The sequence below is a fragment of the Planococcus citri genome, chromosome 4 (assembly GCF_950023065.1).
Source record: "Planococcus citri chromosome 4, ihPlaCitr1.1, whole genome shotgun sequence".
Classification (NCBI taxonomy): Eukaryota; Metazoa; Arthropoda; class Insecta; order Hemiptera; family Pseudococcidae; genus Planococcus; species Planococcus citri.
In genome coordinates this window covers 37,392,002-37,410,891 of record NC_088680.1, presented here as the reverse complement: position 1 = coordinate 37,410,891, position 18,890 = coordinate 37,392,002, and the positions used below count along the sequence as shown (strand labels likewise).

The 18,890-nt window shown below is 34.2% G+C and overlaps 3 protein-coding genes across 10 annotated transcripts in view; 1 reads left to right on the top strand and 2 right to left on the bottom strand.

The window, feature by feature from the left end:
* Positions 1-235: 235 nt before the first annotated feature.
* Ate1 (arginyltransferase 1) lies at positions 236-2,901 on the bottom strand. The gene is made up of 8 exons (XM_065364756.1): positions 2,555-2,901; positions 2,360-2,486; positions 2,192-2,295; positions 1,726-2,117; positions 1,488-1,649; positions 1,230-1,417; positions 898-1,150; positions 236-824 (listed from the first exon to the last, which is right to left on the bottom strand). Exons 1-8 carry the CDS (start codon positions 2,646-2,648, stop codon positions 681-683), a joined length of 1,464 nt encoding a protein of 487 aa, XP_065220828.1. The 5' UTR covers positions 2,649-2,901; the 3' UTR covers positions 236-680.
* A 1,129-nt stretch (positions 2,902-4,030) lies between these two features.
* LOC135845892 (centromere protein I-like) lies at positions 4,031-7,543 on the top strand. Its single transcript, XM_065364755.1, has 15 exons — positions 4,031-4,277; positions 4,342-4,473; positions 4,545-4,694; positions 4,763-4,839; positions 4,917-5,044; positions 5,117-5,312; positions 5,383-5,474; positions 5,549-5,703; positions 5,775-5,978; positions 6,051-6,163; positions 6,239-6,430; positions 6,501-6,622; positions 6,706-6,817; positions 6,895-7,077; positions 7,238-7,543. Exons 1-15 carry the CDS (start codon positions 4,244-4,246, stop codon positions 7,340-7,342), a joined length of 1,995 nt encoding a protein of 664 aa, XP_065220827.1. The 5' UTR covers positions 4,031-4,243; the 3' UTR covers positions 7,343-7,543.
* Positions 7,544-8,088: 545 nt separating this feature from the next.
* Positions 8,089-18,890, bottom strand: part of LOC135845880 (nuclear protein MDM1) — a 73,643-nt gene continuing 62,841 nt past the window's right edge. For 6 of the 8 annotated variants that reach the window (XM_065364729.1, XM_065364731.1, XM_065364730.1 and 3 more), the window contains 11 exons: positions 18,078-18,330; positions 17,761-17,845; positions 17,491-17,662; positions 17,254-17,390; positions 17,044-17,161; positions 14,681-14,801; positions 14,417-14,530; positions 13,654-13,821; positions 13,351-13,557; positions 13,180-13,272; positions 8,089-10,127 (listed from right to left, as the gene is read on the bottom strand). In XM_065364729.1, the coding sequence (XP_065220801.1) occupies positions 9,658-10,127; positions 13,180-13,272; positions 13,351-13,557; positions 13,654-13,821; positions 14,417-14,530; positions 14,681-14,801; positions 17,044-17,161; positions 17,254-17,390; positions 17,491-17,662; positions 17,761-17,845; positions 18,078-18,330 (1,938 nt within the window). In that variant the 3' untranslated portion in view covers positions 8,089-9,657. Of the gene's footprint in view, positions 10,128-13,175; positions 13,273-13,350; positions 13,558-13,653; positions 13,822-14,416; positions 14,531-14,680; positions 14,802-17,043; positions 17,162-17,253; positions 17,391-17,490; positions 17,663-17,760; positions 17,846-18,077; positions 18,331-18,890 lie in introns of all 8 variants that reach the window. The other 2 variants (XM_065364736.1, XM_065364732.1) reach the window with 2 other exon arrangements.

Genomic DNA, 18,890 nt, shown 5'->3' with positions numbered 1-18,890 from the left:
ATCCCTCAACTTTTCCCTTCAATATTTATAGACGGCAACGTAATGTACATAGGTGTAGTTTAAGCTGCCTGGCCTGCTGTCGCAGTAATTTCTCCAATAACTCATCTGGTGGTTCTGGGTTTCACGATGATCAGCAAATCAATTTTTACTTTTGACGAATTGAAAAATTTTGCAGAATTTCAAACCAATAGGTTTCTAGTTCTGCGTGTATAATCATTCACGATACAACGATAAATAAGACACATTTCAGCACAATTTATTCATAATTATAATATTCGTAAATAAAACATAAATTTGTTTGATTTATAATTGATGATATCACAATCATAATACTCGATGTTTTCACCGGCATTTATTAAACTCGCAAGTATTTCAAGTGCTTTGAAGATCTTTCGTCTCTTTCGAACGATTCCCAAATACACACTTTTCATAAACAATCATGAGCAAAACTGACATATAAGTACGTGCATTAAAGTACCTACATACAATACTATGAATATATGATTCGAAAAAAAAAAAATAATAGAAAAAAGTTACGACTTAAAACTAACTTATGCGATTGAAAGAACGATTAAAAATTGCGTAATTCTTATACAATGAATTAGTTTTGGTAAAACAATAAAAATTTACAACGATATCTGCGATCGGCAGGTACGTTACAGAAACCGGCACAAGTTATGTTATCTTCTGTACAATATCATCGAATTAGCACATTCTTTACCGACAGCTTTCAAATACTCTTTGATTTCATGATCGTCGCCGGATCCTCCTTTTCGCAAAAAATCTCCATATCTCATTATTTTCTCTCGATATAGAACTAAAACCTGTCGAAAAAACACGAGATTACTAAAGATGAACAGGTAGTTATTCGAAAAAAAATTACACTGGGATGCTTACACTTTGAATAGCTGTGGAGAGATTCGCGTCTTTTGCGTTGGGATCTTCGTTTAATCTACTGTAACCGTATTCGTCAAGCTTCTGTAAGCATTGCGATATGGGATGCCACGAGTATACTTCGGGGCACAGCAGGAAGGACGGAGAAACACGAGCTTTATAGCGCATTTTTGGGCACGTGTGGATGTAGAATCCCATGTAATAGAACTGCAACGATGGAACGCAATTTTGCAGTTTTCTCACCAGTTCTAATTCCCTGCGGAACAAATCATTGATTAGATACATACTTATTCGATCAATTAATAAGATTATTACTGTTGTCATAATGTAATTACCTCATCGATCCATACGTTCCTAGAACTAAATCGTTGTATTCGGGGTCATAGAAGAAGTATACGGATGAAACACATCGAGGAAGAATATCAATAACTCCAACGGCTATTAATTTACCATCCAACCAATACTGTTGATGATACGATCCGTAATTTGGAACAGGAGGGTTATCTCCTTCGATGGGTACAGGCTACGAGAAAATATGTACAGATTAAAATTTACTGATGATGATTCAAATGTAGAACTCTGAGATAACTTACTTCAAGAGGCGATTTAACTAAAAACCTTCGAAACTGATTAGGAGAGCAACTTTCTAGTTTATCTTTATGAATGGTAACTTGATATTTACGATAGACTTCGTATTCGGCTTCGAATGTTTTTTCGAATGTTTCATTTGAAGGACTAGACTGAACTATTTTCAGCTTGAGGAGAAAAAATTAACCCATTAATCACGGTTAATTATCGAAAATAGACTACATCGATAAACTGACCACCTACTTCGAGTTTATGAGCAGAATTGGGTTTATCACATTCACTGAGAAATTCTTCGAGAGATTTTAATTTTGGTTGTTTCACCTTGGTTTTGAATGTTTTAATAGCTTCTTCTCTAGAAACACCTCCTTTATTCATGACTCGTTGAATAGCTCTTTCGATCCGGAATGTTTTCCTTTTGTTGCTATTCTTGGCAGATAGATTCGGATTTGGAGCCGGATCGGTGACATTTTCGGATAACGAAGCGGATTCAGCTTTCGGAGTATCGACGATTATCTTCGTCTCGGTAGGCACTGGTACGTCTTGAGAAGGTGACGAGTTTGAGATACATTGCACGTTGTTTTCAGGAGATCGAGGTTCGTGAGAATCCATACCCTCAGATACTGCTGCTTGAGAATCTGGAACGAATTGACGATTAATATACCTATACATGCTAGAGTTGTCCAGATTCTACAAAATATCAGATTTTTACCTTTGCTATGCCATTTTTTGCGATCACCACTGGTGATAAACCGGTTAATCCTTTTGATCAACTTTTTCTGACTTTTTTTCAATTGTACACTGTAAGCGGCACACCTGAAAGAGTAAAATGTTCAGAAAAACGAATCTCTGAATGGAAATAGTCGAGTTGAAAGATTACCTTATGGTGTACATTTGACAACAAGCAGTTTCAAGCATAGGTTTATACCCGTAGCATCCACTTCGACGCCATCCTCTATCGATTAAATTTTGGTAATCGTTTGGGGTCAGGTAATGGAGCCACATACCTGAAAAATCGAATCGTTCGTTGATCCACAGCATTTATATCATACTGGAGAAAAGTTTAGATTCTCACCGCAATCGCTGTGTCCTCGGGGTGTTTTACAATATCCGCACGAATTAGTTGTTTGGAATCCATAATACTCGACAATACTGTAAATATGAGACATAAGTTAGCGGTTAGCTTCGACTTGAGCAGTTGATTTATGAAATAATGATGATGTGAGATTATATGCTGAGGAACTGTTGCATAAATGAATTTTGAGTGGAACTTGAAGTGAAGTACGTTGTTATGAATAAAACTTAAAACAATGTATGACTAATTTCGCATAATCAACTAATCATTTCATCAATACAAAATTATCAGAAATTCTTTCAAATTCTGATTTCGAATTTCAATTTTCAATGTTATTCGGCGTTAACATCTCGTGGCGGCGCCACCATCGACTTGCTGAAAGGGGGACTTTTTGCAGAGAATCACATTCATTCGCATCTCGACAAGTCGTGTGTGCGCGTGTGTAAGCATGCGTGAGTATGGAAATGTCCCCCTTTCAGCATGATAACATGTGTTTCATGCATTTCACCACCAGAGTGCAACACATGTTCGTTGACTCCGAATCACAATTCGGACTTCCACGTTCCCCAGAGGGCGATACCGTCGCGCATTCTGATTGGCTGTTGATATTTCTGTGCTCTGGTTGTTTACATTTCAAAACGGGACTTTTTATCACAAACTTCGGCGATTTCATTCTCGTATTAATTTTCAACGATATTTCATTAATTTCGTAAATTTCGTGGTGTTTTTTTTAGTGTTTTTGATTAATATATGACTTCTAGTATCGTTATATGTTGTGAATAATGAATATTACCTCGAGTTACAGTGTTTTAGTGAGCTTAGAAGGATGAAACAAAGTTGCACGATTAAATGAATTTAAAGTTCTTTGCAAGTGTTATTTTAATTCACCACAACATTTACTCGATAGCACGATCGCAAAGCAATTCTCTATGCGTAAATTTAGTTTTATTCAATGTGAAATAATGGAAATATAACATCGAATTTGAAATCGCCGAAGTTTGTGATAAAAAGTCCCGTTTTGATAAGCACCTAAGAGCACAGAATATCACTGACCAATCACGTACCACGAATGCTAGCGCGCTCTGGGGAACGTGGAGGTCCGAATTATTAGCGGATTCCACCGTGAACAGTTGAATAATTTTTCATTTTTCAAGAAACTGAATATTTAAATTAATGAGTAGGAACTGAAGATAGTATGAAAACTAAACGTAGTTAGTGTTAGTCATAGTTATTGTTAAATTATTAATTATTAAATTTAATTTTTTTAAGCAAAAATGAAAAAACGCAAAAATATTTTTTAAAAAAGAAATTCGGCCATATTGTTTTTTGATTAAAGTGTAGTTCATTTATAATCTGCTAGGTTCGCTGTCAAAATTTTCATTTCGTTCTGCCTGAAATTTCTCGTATACAAAGCCAAATACGCGCCAAAAACAAAAAGAAAATTTATTTTGCGCTTTTGCAGATTTTTTTTCAAAAATCGAAAGAAACAGACCGAAAATCTTTTTCGACTTTTCGTTATAGAAAAGTTTAAAGTTAGATAAATGTTATTTAAATGTAAATTTATCTGTGAGACGGATCTCATGGAAATATGATCTTTTGAAAATCGCGAACTTTTAATTCTGAAGTCATCGTATAATCTTCTTTGTGTAAGCAACACTCTCAATGAACAGACTCTACTAATCGAACAATATGACGACCCTTGATTTCTTTATAAATGCTCTGGGTAAGCAAGCTTACTGTTTTACCTTTTTTTTTTGCCAAGCTTATCTCTGTAATGACTGTTTCAGAGGACGATGAACCACCCTCCAGAAAAGCCATCGAACAAGAAACGAACGAGTTGTACAATTCCATCAGATTCAACGGATTGCCTATTGAACAATTATCAATCATCCTGAAAGCTTTTATAAGACTCGAATTAGGTAACTCATTCGTTTTTTAGCTCGGTCTTTTTGTATGTACAGATTCTCAAATGCGTTTCATTTCATTACAGACAGTTACAGTATCAAGTGCATTGTACGATGTCTCATTCCGAACGCCGCTCTTCCCAGAAATCTCGTTAGGAAAACAATCACTTGGATATTTTGCAAATATGATTCCGAAGATTATGAAAAAATCGAAAGCTTATTCATTTGGATGGCCAGTAAGTGTTCTGTAAACATTAAGTAAATTTCGTCAACATTCCAACTTGAGTGTTCGATTTATTCGCAGATTTACTGGATTTCCATTTAATTCACGAATGTATTGATGAATCGTATTTCTTGTTCGATGAATTACTTACCCTTTTCGTAAGTATCTGACGTATTTTCAAGTCAAATTCTCTTATAATAGTACTTAACGATTTACCTATTTGTATATTTTTCAGCCGAAACCCATCTCACATTTACTATATTTGTTAACAAAACGCGAGGATATCAATGTCAAACGTGTGGAAAAAGTTCGAAATCTGTTATTGGTTCATGAAAAAGAACCTTTTCTATGTGCCCTTCTACAGTAAGCGTTTTTTAACCTTTGAAGAATTACTATTCTTGTCACCGATTTAATCTACGTATGTTTCATCTACAGACGTTACAAAGATCTCAATCCGCAATTCTCTCATATCAAAGTACCCTCGTACAGGAAAATCGAGAACGTATTTTCGTACCATGACGATCATTTCGATCAACTGAGAGCCGCGTTGAAAAATGTGCAGAAAAATTTAAACGACGAAACAGACAGGGAAGAAATTGGTGCTACTATAATTGTGCCTTTCAAGAAACAAGTACGTATTTTTGCTTTATAGTAATACCACGTTCATACTTCGTCTTCAACTTTGGTGCTTTTTCCCTCAGAAATTACAAGAGAATAATGTATTTCCTGAAGCTAATTATTTGCCAAATGATGTGAAACCCCAAGGACAGTGTTATCTCCATAATATTACCAAGTAATTTTTTAGAATTGGCTATTTTACGTTATTTCTTGATTCTGGTATCTTTATTCACCGGGGTGTGTTTTTAGGAGTTCTCAACTGGGTGCCAATTTTCACAATCTGATCTTACCTTCTCATACTTTGACGCTGATTAAAAACGACGTCGGTATTTACGTTCTCATGTTCAGCCCCAAATCACTGCAGAATAATTTCTTGTGTAATTTAAACGCAGTTTTAGAAAAAAGTACGTACCTTTACGTTCGCCTTTCTGATTGCTGCGAAAAGTATGTACTAATTCTCGAATTCTTTTTCAAGATTTCATCACAGAGCCAGAAAAAGCAACGAAAGCATCAAAAGAACAATTGCTTAGCTCGGTCATCACGTTGCAATTGCATTTCCAGCAAGGATTCTTAGCGGTATCCAAGTTCCTACGTAGTTTCTTACGAACCTGGGATGGGATATCTTTTAAAAATCAGATTTTAGCGCTTCTCGAATGGTTCGTCTTTCAGTCTGTCGACGGTAAGTTAGCTCATTTTTGCCAACGGAATTTGGAATCACAGAATGTTTTTTGAAATCCGCATTTGTTTGCAGAATTACGAGATTATCTTTTGAAACCGCTGTATACCTTGTTCATCATCGGAGACGGCGATGCGAACAATTTGTGCGATATACTTACCTGTTTGACTAATCTGGTCAACAATTTGGTAAGTTTGCAATTTTTCTCGCCCATTGGTGCATTTATTTTGTAATCTTGACTTGGTTTGGATGTTTGTTTGCAGTTTTATATGATACGGAAAGAATCTCTGGGCTATAAAAACTTATACGAGGAGAACATCATGCATACCAGACAACAGCTGACTCCTATTTTGTGCAGTGTGTCTAAATTTTTCGCTCACCTTTGCAGACATGGCCTTTATCAGTATCCTTGTCATAGTGGTATACTCAAAGTAGCCATTGACTTCTACGTTAAAGTAAGTTTAGAAGGTTTTTACGCTGCCTTACTATATTTTGCATCATTTTCATCTCAAAATTATATCACAGATTGATACATTGGAAGACGAAGAGGTTCCAATCAGAACAATTATATCGTCCAGTGTCTTATACCATAGTTTATTTTCGTTCAATGCTCAATTACTCGAAGAAATATGCGCTCTGCTGCCCAGGTAAGCTTTTCTCAATCGATGCCAACTTGTCAAATTTTGAGGCTAATTTTTAGCTAATTTTGTATTCGTACTGTATTTTTCAGCTATCGAGATAAAGTGCTACCAGGTGAAAATCAGTCTCCAATAATGATTGGTAAATTAAACCGATTGATGGGATTTGCTTCCGATATTTATGAATTTTTATGGACGTCTCAAGTACGCATGAACAATAATCTTGCTACGAATAAGAATTTTCAAAAATGTACGTTTCATTTTTTTTTTGTCATTTTCAGGCGTTTAAGCAAAGAACAAAAGGTCGCATATTATTCTCGTTACCATCGGAACACAGTCAAGTGTGGAGATCGTTCACCAATCTCAATAACGGGTTGGATTTAAGAAAACACATTATGTTCGAGCCTCAAAGAGCTTTAGCAGTGCTGGAGAACGATCTACCTAGTCGTCGATTTGCTACGAATGTATGTTATCTCAGAATTATCGCATTTTTATTCTTCAAGTTCGAAATTATGCTTTCTAGTTGACGGTTTTCAGTTCTGTTTTCCCCCTATCTTCCTTAGTTGATTTTTCTTTAAGATGTTTTTCATCATTTGTAATATTCTGACGCGTACTTTTTGACAGGCCGAAGTTCTGGACATTTTGAAAGATCATTTACCGAATATCGTGCAGTTTATCGAGACCATATTGAATAATGCGGCTCATTGCGACGACGATGACGAAGACTGATTGGGTATGTCGTTGTGTTTCTATCTTCATTTTTTACTTTTTTTGTCGAAATAAGATGTAAATTATTTTTTTCTCGTTTTTTGTTATTCTCCCTACTCCCTACCTCATAAGAATGTAGTTTTTGTGATATCTAAGAAAATGTATCAATTTTTTTTAAATTTCATCACATGAACGTAGAATAATATATCAGTTTTTTATTCATTTTTTTTTCATTTCTCGCTTGAGGAAAGTATATGTTTTTACAAAAAAATATTTTACAGCAAGTACTTATTATTATCAAAACTGAAAAAAAATGATAGTTTTTAAAAAATTGGCTAAAAGCAAAATTTTTTTTTTCAATTCACTTTTTCCAAAAATTTTGCTTTTTTGACAAAAATTGCATAATAAGTATTATATTTTTGGCTTGACAACATTTTCACTTTTTAGCACCAAATTTCAAAGTTTTACTTTTTTCTAAAATGTGCTAAGTATAAAATATTTTTTGCCTATTTTTTTTTTTTTTTTTTTTTTTTTTTGCCAGAAATTGTGAACAAAAAATTGTGTAAAAATCTCGCTTTTTCATCTGAGTGTTGCAAAATAGTCCAACTTTTTCGAATTAGAAACTAGATGTTCTGTTTTTTTTTCTGGTCACTTTTTTCTCAGAAACGTTGAGTATCTCGAAGGCAATGGACTAATTTTTTGACGACGACGACGACGACGATGATGATAATTTAATTCATTCGAAAGAAAAAAGAAAAACAAAACGATGAAATATTTCAAAACATTTATTACAAGTTAAAATTTCGGTTCATACTTTTACTCTGTCCGCAAAAATACACCGAGAGAAGAGCTGCCGCGTAAAATGTAAAATATGTAGCAATGGTAATTAATGTAAAATAAAGACAACGTTACTCGTTTTCCAAAAACAAAAAAAAAACATATTACATGTACTTAAAATCTACGTATAGTCATATCAATATATTTTACAATCTTATTACACAACTTAGCTGGTTCTATCACGAATCAACAACACACACTTTCGAGGGCAGAAAAAACCTCTTGAAGCGGCTTCTATTTTTCTTGTTTTTTCAAAATCAAAAAAAAAGGTGGTAGAAAGCTTCAGTGAATTGCGAGACCGGAGTAATACGCGTTAAAAATAAGGAACATGTAAAAAGTAATATTTTTCAAGCTTCGCATAACGATCCGATACGAAGAAAATTCCCCAACACAGATGGACTGGGAGCTGGGACGTATTCCGAGTCATATTTTTACACCTCTTCGGTCAATATGCCCAAAATCGTCGCCACGTTTTGGAATTTCACAAACGGATATCGTTTTAAAGCATCACAGAAAGGTGTGAACGGTGTTTGCAATGGCGGGATTTTTTTTTAAATACCATATAAAATAATATACAAACTATGTAAACGTGTATAAGGTATAAATAATAGATGAATACACATACACACACACACATCAACAAACACATAAAGAAACAAACAACTTTGCAACCAACCACTCGAATTCACTCCGGATTCAATTCGATGATGATTAAAATACCCCTAATAATCATCGCCATCAAATGGCATAGGTAGGCAAACACCACAACACAACAACGTCACGAAGAACAACGGTGATAAAATTGGGATAAGGGCAGGAGGCCATCATCGGGTATAGTCCAGGGACAGGTAGGTATACAGGATTCTTAGCCAACGAAAAAACACAGCCATATTGAACGCGATCGATGCATCTATATGCCGGTACGATTCTCAAATTATATAAAAACAAAAAGGAAAAAATAATCACAGAGACAAGTACACAGCTCGTAGCGTCACGAGCGATATATTCTTCAACTCTGCTGCTGCTGCATCTGATTAGGTGGTGATGGTGGTGGAAAAAACATCGCAATGAAATCGACCATTTTTTTTACAAAAAAAAAAAAAAAAAGAAGAAAAAATGAGAATAATATAAAATTATTTAAAGGACGCAATATTGCTCTATGGACACGAATTTCTTTGAAATAGGCGGCTTGGTTGAAGAAAACGTAGGAGGATGGGAAAGGGACGCAACAAGACCAGCACATTTGATATGTATTTTGCCTGCGAGACGACAAATATCTGTGCTTTTTTCAGTTTTAAAAATCTAATTGACGAAAAGCAATGGCGATTTCAAAAAATTCGCGTTCGGAAATTTCTCGTTTGGATATCCACACACGACACGTAGATATTGTAGAATAAAATGGCGGATTAGTAAAAAGAGCATTTAAAAAAAAATTAGGTAGGTATTCTTTCTTAAACGACGTGAAATAGAAAAAGGCGAAACGCGAAATCGTGTACGTTCTACATAGAACTCTCTTTACCATTCAATTCGTACTTTGGTTTACTCCAAAATTCTTCGAATCTGTTGCGAGCCGAATCCAATACCTCCGTTGAGGTGGATCCCAAACTAAGAGGAGCTACTGCTGCTGCTGGTGAAGGTGCTTCTTCGGTAATCGATCTGTGATTAGAATCGCTATGTTCTGAAACCGGCGAAGTGGCTGGTTTTTCTTCTTCGGTGTACTTGCTGTTGCCGTTGGCTTTAGTCACCACGTCCAAGGTGCCATTGTCGGCGACTGGAGTCGCAGATACGGTGGTTTGTTGGTGATCGTCTTCGTTGTCAGATTTTGCTGTGGTTGTCGTGGTCGACAGCGATGATGGTAAGTCGGTGGAAGTGGAGCCGTTCAAGATGTTAGGGACGTCTGCGTTCAGCGAGAGGTCGCCCAATTTTGCATCTAATGAGGACGGTTGAGAGTCGTCCAGACTTTTATGACCTGAGAAAAAAAGAAGAACGTTTATTAGATTGGTCTAAAAATACCCACAATGGGTTTTGGACGTGTTATAAAAAAAAATAAAGAATTAATTCAACAGATTGTAAATGTCGAACTTCGAATCCTACCCTCCTCAAGCCTCACCTCGCCATTCTCATCGAAAAATTGACGATAGAATTATTTACGACATCGAAATAAAAAAAAAATAAAAAAACAAATTCGGAGCTTTAGGACAAACTCTTTGATTATATGTATAGAATCAAAAGGCACACTTGAAGGGGTACGAAAGGTCGTTGGCTAGGTTTTTGGACGTGGAGGATTCATATTTTCTGCTATTGGTTTCAGCTATTAAAAATACGAAAGTTTTTCAAATATTGATATTTTTGGGATGAAGTTTGGAGTTTTAATGTTGAAGATGCGATATTGAGTAACATGGATGGCGTATTTGCAATCAGCGAAGATTAATTTAGTAGGTAATACATAATAATCCATCCTTCGTCGTCGTACACCGTATTGGGTTTTGCCCCGCACTATGGTAAAGATATGCAACCCAAACGACGACTGTGACTAAAGGGGGGCATTTTTGGACCAAAACCATCATATTTCTCACCAGGAATTTTATTTTTTGAGATGATTATTGATTTCTTGTGAAATGAAGAGTATTTATGCTTATTGAGGTCATTATCACGAATTTAAGGGAGACTTTTCACTAATTTAAGGTTTCTGATCACTATTTTGAAAATATTACCACAATTTAAGCTGTCCTTCCGCTAGTAAAAAATAAAAAGTAGGTAAGTGAAATCATCCCACAAAGTCTGGAAATCACCTTCGAAAAGTAGAAAAAATTATTTTTTAAAAAAATGCGGAAACGATTTGAGTGATTTTTTTTTAGTTCAAAAAAATTTAAAAATACCAAAAAAAGTGTACTGGCAGGAAGTGACAACAATTTTGTTTTTCAAATTAAAAAATGATGGTTTATCTCCTCGTCTAAAATATAAAAGTAGGTATGTATGTATCTCTTTTAAGGTTACCTAAAAATTAAAAAAAATGGAAAAACCGAAAAATCTTGAGAAATGAAAAGAAACATATTTTACAGCACATTTTCAAACCCTAAAAAAATTCAAAATTGTCCAATCCAAAATTTTTAAATACTTGAAAAATAACGTTTAGTCTTATTTCAAATATTTTTTTCCACGAAAACACAAGCGAGCAAATAAAAACAAAATCGTAAAAATTGTTCGAACAAATTACATAATAAAGTGAATAGCTGACAATTTTTTCCAATTTCCGAAAATTTTTCAAAAAGGTGATAAATATTTATTAAAAAATCAACAACAGTTGATTTAAAAAGAAAAAAACAGAAATAAAATTGTCTCAAAATAATAATTTATCATACATATAAATAAATTTACTTATAGCATTTCGTTTGTCTTTAAAAAAAAAAAAAAAAAAAAAAAAAAGAAAATGCGAGAACTTGGAAACATTAAAATTAGAAAAATGATGCTGTTGTTTAGATTTAGAATAAATATTTCATGAAAAATTTCAAAAAAAAATTGAAAATAATATTTTTTTTTAATTTGAGAGATCACACAATAATCAAAGGTAATGACGAAATGCCTCAATTTTCAAAAAATTCATCTATGTTTGGAACTCACATTTTCAGAAAACAAAACTAGTTTATAAAATTAATAAAAAATTTCTCAATACTTGGTTGGCCCAGGAAGTACTTTTTAACAAGTGAAAAGAAAAAAATTTTCGTTTAAAAAATTGGCTTTCTAAAAAATTTTGACAGGGTGGCATTTTTTGAATAATTTTTCTCGTAATTAGCACGAAAAATCTTATTGGAGTCAGCAAATCAGCCTTTTGAAGTACTAGAAGAAATATCTGATGAAATTTCATGGTGGATCGCCATTCGCCAAAGCAAAAGTTGGCGGGTATTGGCCAAATTCAGCAAACACCTTCATTTTGAGTAGAAAGTTACGCACAAAAAATTTTAGTTCCGGGGGCATATGCCCCTGAAGAGCAGATTTGTGTCTCCAAAGAGTCAATTAAGAGGAGCCATTTTTGAAAAAATTGTGGTTTTTTGCTCCTGTTGTTACACAACAATTTTTTTTTGGCAAATATTTCGTAGATATTAATCAAGTGAAAATATTGAAGGATATCATTCCTGAAACTAAGGAAATGTTTTGAAACTCAGTGGTGCCAATTTTTTGGTCATCATTTCTATAATTTCATAAAATCAAAAAAAAATAGCCAAGAACTTGAAATTTTTTTTTTATTTTTTGAAGCCGCCAAAAATTATTTAAAAAATTGGCATCACTGCGTTTCAAAACATTCCCTCAGTTTTAGGAATGACATCTTTCAATATTTTGACATGATTAATGTGAAACATTTTGCCAAGAAAAAATCTTCAAAATACGAATTTATCCAAAAATAAACGATTTGCAAATTCTCAACCGTTCAGTAGCCCCCAAAAGTGGTCTTGGATTTTGAAAGCAATAGCATAGATCGACTCAGAATCTGAAATACCTTCATTTGAGACTAAGCTATTTTCCCCAACACAAGTTGTGTAACGACAGGAGCAAAATAAACACCTCTTTGTGGGCTCAAATCTCCCCTCCAGAATAACCTCCAGATCTGAAATTTTTTGTGGACAATTTTCAACTCAGAATGAAGGTGTCTGCTGAATTTAGTCAAAATACGTCAACCTTTTTTTTTCGATAAATATGGCGATCTACCCTATTAAAACATATTACAGGTCAGTGGTCAATGGCGACGCCGTGAAAACAATTTCAAAATAGACACACTCGAATTATAAATAACCTAAAAACGTGCCAATGACCAAAAAAATCAATATTTGTACCTCGTTAAATGAATAAAATATTTTACAAGCGATTATATCGGCGATGGAGTCATCGAATCGACAAAACAAACATAGCCATCATTATCAATTTTCTCACCCTATTCGTAATTTCATTTTTGACATTTTTGCAGAAAGTTTAACACGATTATAAAAATACCAACGATGGTTATCAAAAAAGCTTTATATACCTACTCGTTATATTCTGGCTGTCTAATGAATGAGGTCCGTGATGTAACGTACTCAAAATTCTCGCCTCACTTGGGGGTCTGTGATGATACAAATCGCCTACGAAATAGAAACACATATCAATAAGACCTACTCCAAAATCAATTCCTAAATCAAGCTCAGCCATTCATTACTCACCGTCGTGAATGTTCTGCGTCACCGTGAAGGTTTTTCCGGTATCCAAAGGCACAGTCCAATTTACTGGTTCGGGCGACTTGACCATCATTTGTTCGGGCGACTTGACCCGAGTCGGTTCCGGGGGCGACTTTACAATTCGTTCGACTTCGATCGTATCTTCGGCATCTTTGCTGGCCGTCTGCGTCGTCCCGTCATCCTCTTCGGTTTCTACGAAAATCTCCCGATCAAAATTTATACACCCGAAAGCACTCCTTACACAAAGAAAGTATCACCGTACGCTACGCATATCCTAAATATACTTACTAGCTCGATCGGCGGCGGCTGATTTGCCGGCGTCTTTCTTATCGCCAGTCGGATCGATTATTTTCACAGATGCCGGAGAGTACTTATGTTTAAGCAACTCTCTATTCTTTTTAGCTGAAGCGCTCGTATCACGTTTAATGCGGGATTGGGCGTTAGTTGCTAATGTTGCTACACAAACATTAAAATGTCAACAAAAAACAAAGCCAAAATAGTCCAGATGAACGAAGGAAGGATTTTAAAAAGCGTATAGGACGAATAGCTAAATAGATGTAATGGTAGGTATTTTAAATTAAACGCCTTGTAAAAGCTATAAGTTTATATAGGTAGGTTATATAGGTAAATAATATCGTTTTTTCAGCAGGCGGCATACGCCTAGACCCAGATTACAATATCATACGAATTCTCTATCGTGATCGACGATCATTCGTCAAAATTCGCGACGTATTGATGCCGCCTGCCCGCATTCTATATTTTTTTACTCGTAAGTAAAAAAATGAATATACCAAGCTATTCAACACGTGGTTTAAGTAAAAATACGAAACACGCTATATATGTAATATAATATGTTGTTATAGGGTATATGATATAGATGTTGTATAAGTAAAAAAAGGGGGAAAACTATATAGCATGATGATGATTTCAGGCGCTATTAAATTATCCGAGTAAAAAATTAGGTCACACTCGAAGCCGAAGCGAAGCACAATAAAAAATCGAAACAAGAAAAAAGTAATATAGGTATGAATAGAAAAATAGCTATGCTTACTCGGTCTAGCCCTTGACTCTGTCTGTCCCACGACACTTTTCTTCGGCGAGCTTGCCGAAGCTGGACCGGACGAGGCGAATTTTTTAGGCGAGCCACCGACAGGATGAGACCGTCCTGTCAATTACGTAAATGTACTCGATAAATATTCGTCTCTTTTACAAATACGTACATGTACGGAGCATTTAGCACCAGCGTAAGATAAAAGATGAAGCGAAAATCGTCCAAATGGACATGACAATTGACGGAAGAAAGAGAAACATTTACCTAACGATGTGGACGTTGAAGTAGGTGTTCCGGCGCTTGATGCTGGTCTTTCGGCGCTTTTCGATGCGCCTTCTTTGTGTAACTTGGCTGAATGTCGTTTGATTTCTTCATTTTTCTCAGTCTGTAATGAAAAAATTGGTCAAATGACTGAAATGAGTACACGTGGAAGTGGTGGAACGAATCAGAACGTTCGAATAGAAAATATGTATAATAAAATGTGCAATCAAGTTGAAACAGAGTCTCAATTACATCATAAAACGTAGCTTCCACTTAACTTGAATAATTATGTACTTAGTTGAATTACGATACTTATTTCAAATTCCAATAAGCAATAGTAATCAACTAAAAATGACGACAATTTACCAAAAACTACAGTAATTTACCAAAAGTAACGGTAATTACCTAAAATTACAGTAATTACTTCAAATTACGGTAATTACCCAAAATTATGGTAATTCGTCTAAAATTACGGTAATTTACCAAAAGTTACGGTAATACACCAAAAATTACGGTAATATATCAAAAATTACGGTAATATACCAAAAATTACGGTAATTTACCAAAAATTACGGTAATTTATCTAAAATTACAGCAATTTACAAAACATTATGTGATTATGATAAACCAAAAAATACTGTAATTTATCAAAAAATCGGAGGTATACCAAAAATTTTGGTAATTTATTAAACATTTGGGTAATTTACCAAAACTTGAAGTAGTTTACAAGAAATTACAAAAATTTGGTCAAGAATGAGGAACCAGAAAAAGAAAAAAAAATGTTTGAGGAAGAACAAAAATCCGAAGCAAACAGAAACATAACACTAAAAAAACAGAATCAAGAACAAAAACGAAGATCCGAAAAAATGAACTATGAAGAGAACAGAAAGAAACAGAAGAAAACTAAAAACAAAAAAAAATCCGATTTTGTAATTTTAGTTTTTTTCAGGGTTTTTCAAAAACGTGTTAAAAAAAACTAACAAACTTGTTTTTGTTCAAGTTTTTTTTTCTTGTTTAAAAACTGTCTAGGTATGTGTTTAAAAATTAAAATGTATTTTTAAACACAAATTAATTTGTTTTGGATTCAGTTTTTCAAATATCCGTCATCCAGCAACATCCAGTCATCAATTTTTAAGATGTGACGTCATTAAATGGTAGCTATAAGACTCAAGAAATATTGAAAAATTGAAATCAAAACACAAAATTTGTCTTAAAAAAAAGTACAGAAAGAAAAATGAAAATCTAACAATTAAAAAAACACTGTTTAAAATTTTGTTTGTTAGTTTGTTTGTAACATTGTTTTTAATTTGTTTTGAGCGTGTTGTAATTTGTAAACATGCTGAAAACATTTTTGTCAAGAAATGCGGTAATTTACTAAAAATTACGGTAATTTACCAAAAATTACGGTAATTTACCAAAAATTACGGTAATTTAACAAAAATTACGGTAATTTAACAAAAATTACGGTAATTCAACAAAAATTACGGTAATTCAACAAAAATTACGGTAATTCAACAAAAATTACGGTAATTTAACAAAAATTACGGTAATTCACCAAAAATTACGGTGATTTATCACAAATTACGGTAGTTTACCACAAATTAAGAAAATTTTTCAAAAATTACAAATAAGATGACTCATTAAAAATTGTGGTAATTTAGAATTTACAAAAAATTAGTGTAAGTACCTAATACATATACCAAAACAAATGGTAATTTACCAACAGTCATAAAAATTTACCAAAAATTGGTTAAAAATCACAGATAGCGAAAATTACAGCAATTTATCGGTAATTTTGGTCATTATCAAAAATCATAGTAATTCACTCAAAAAAACAGCAGTTTACTAAAATTAAAATTACAGTAAGTAATTAGTTAAGCATCTTAGTACCTTACTATAAAATTGTCAATTGCCATATTTACTGTAAATTACTGTACCTAATCATCAAGTGAAAAGGTAGTGATTTTGAAAGTCGGTTGTGAAATGTAGTGAAAAATAGGTAAATAGTAGCACTGGTGTTTATTTTTAATTTTGTTTGAAAAATTAGAAAGTCAAAACCAAAAAAAAAACAAACAAAAAATGAAAAAATTGAGGGGAGGGGGGAGTTTAAAAATATTTTGAAAGGTAATGATTTTTTTTTGAAAGTTGAAGATTTTTTTCTAAAAGGTAGGCAGTGAATCACAATTGTTTTCAATAAATTTTATTACTGTACATATTTCAGAATTCAGATGGATTATCTACGTAAGTTACCTACTGGTAAATACATCGAATATTTACGAAATTGCCAATCACCTCTCGACGCATTGCATTCTGAGGCTCGAACCTGTTCAGTCATAAAATAATCAGGTAAAAACTGAAAAACCAACCTTTTTACGAGCAACTGATGCCGATCTATCGACGGATGTTTGCCTGGAGACATCACGTAATCTATGAGGTGCGAGTTTCCTGGAATTTTCTTTACCCTTTTCTTCCTTTGTAAGAGCTCTGTAAATTTAACGTAAAATTAGACTACTTTTCTAAATTCTAGTGGGCTTTCTTTTAATCATAGAGGTAGGTACATATTTATCTTTTTTTACCTAGGTTTCTGCGTGGTTGTTGCTAAAGTTAGAGCAGAAAGCGAGCTACGACGACTAACATGTTCCCATAAGGCGATCTGTTTATTGTACACTTCGGCCAAGTGTTGCGGAACCAATTCGGTGCCCCAGCCACGATGCTACACATACGTATCAATACACATTGGTTAATAAGTAGGTACCTACATAGATTCGTCATTGATGGAATGGTACATGTGTAGGTAGCAAGAGTGAAAATACCTTGTACTCTCCGGCTTTTTTCCTTAACTCTACAACTTCAGAATACCACGAGGCCGTAGTCAGACTCGAAGCCGGCGTGACACTATTATCTCGCGCTAGGAATTTTCCAGCGATGTAATCGTACTGCGAAAATGGTCTAAATTTCTTCTTATATTCGCTATAAAATTCGAGTCTGTAACAAAGCAATAATGCGAATATTCATTTCAAAATTGAACACATCGATCGTGATGACTAACGAGAGTAGGTAAATAGGTGCTAAGATTATTGTACCTATCGTTGTTTTGATTCTTCTCGCGTTTCTCATCGTTATCACATTCGCCATTATGATCTACCAACGGTTCGAGTTCAGCAGCTCCTGTAACATTATAAAAGGCGACCTCATTTACTCGGCTCGTTAAATCTGTCGCGTGCTAAATATCAACATCATCGTTATTACAACAATTGAACTCCTTACGTAGGTACATACGAGTATATACAGGGAGTATAAATATTTAATAAATTAATCGTAAACGAAAATAGGGAAAAAAAGTTATTAATAGTAAGTCATGCAACCGGTACAATGTTACCAGGTTATCGTGTCCACATACCGTCTTTTTTATCGGTATCTAAAAATCGTTTCTTATGTACAGGTACAGGAGGACGTTCGTGTCCACTGGTGACCGGTGCCATAAACGCCGATCTCCTGGTAACGCTACCAGCCGCTTTCAGCTCTTCTTGCGGTTCATTTTTATTGGATCTAGGCCAGGCGAACTGCAGCCTGTATTCGGTGTTCCCTCGAACACCCTTTACTGGTATGCCCGCCGTGTCTGTATCATAATCTTCCGGGTAGTTACTAATTAACTGTAATGCAAAAGCAGACACAAAATTCGTATAGATTATTAAAAATGAAGATACTCGTACCAATGTAAATATTATTCAGCAATGGTAAGTAAAAAAGGGGCTTTAATCAGAGGTAGTCCAAGGTATGGGAAAATAATTCCAGCAAAGTGTTTGAAATTTGGTGCCAATCAAACTTGATGAAAAATTTCATAGAATTTTGGCTTTCTCTATGTTATTGAATTTTCTCTCATTTCACGTCCCCTCCTCTTTAACAAGAGAAGTTTTGGAAAGATAATAATCTGAAACCCTCCTAACCAAAATTTCAACTGCCCAAATTAATATTTCACTTTTGGCAAATTTTTATTTTTTGAAAATTCAAAGAAAACGATTTTCCAAATTTCATATTTTTTTTCTTCTTTAAACGTAGTATTCAGTAAAAATGATGGAAATAATTTCTGAAGCTGATGTTGACTTATCCACACCAAATTCAATAATTTTCAGACATTCTGAAGCCCCCAGCACCATTTTAGATTTTTCCAAAATTTTCAAATTTTTTCGGAAAGCCCCGAAATTGATTTGGA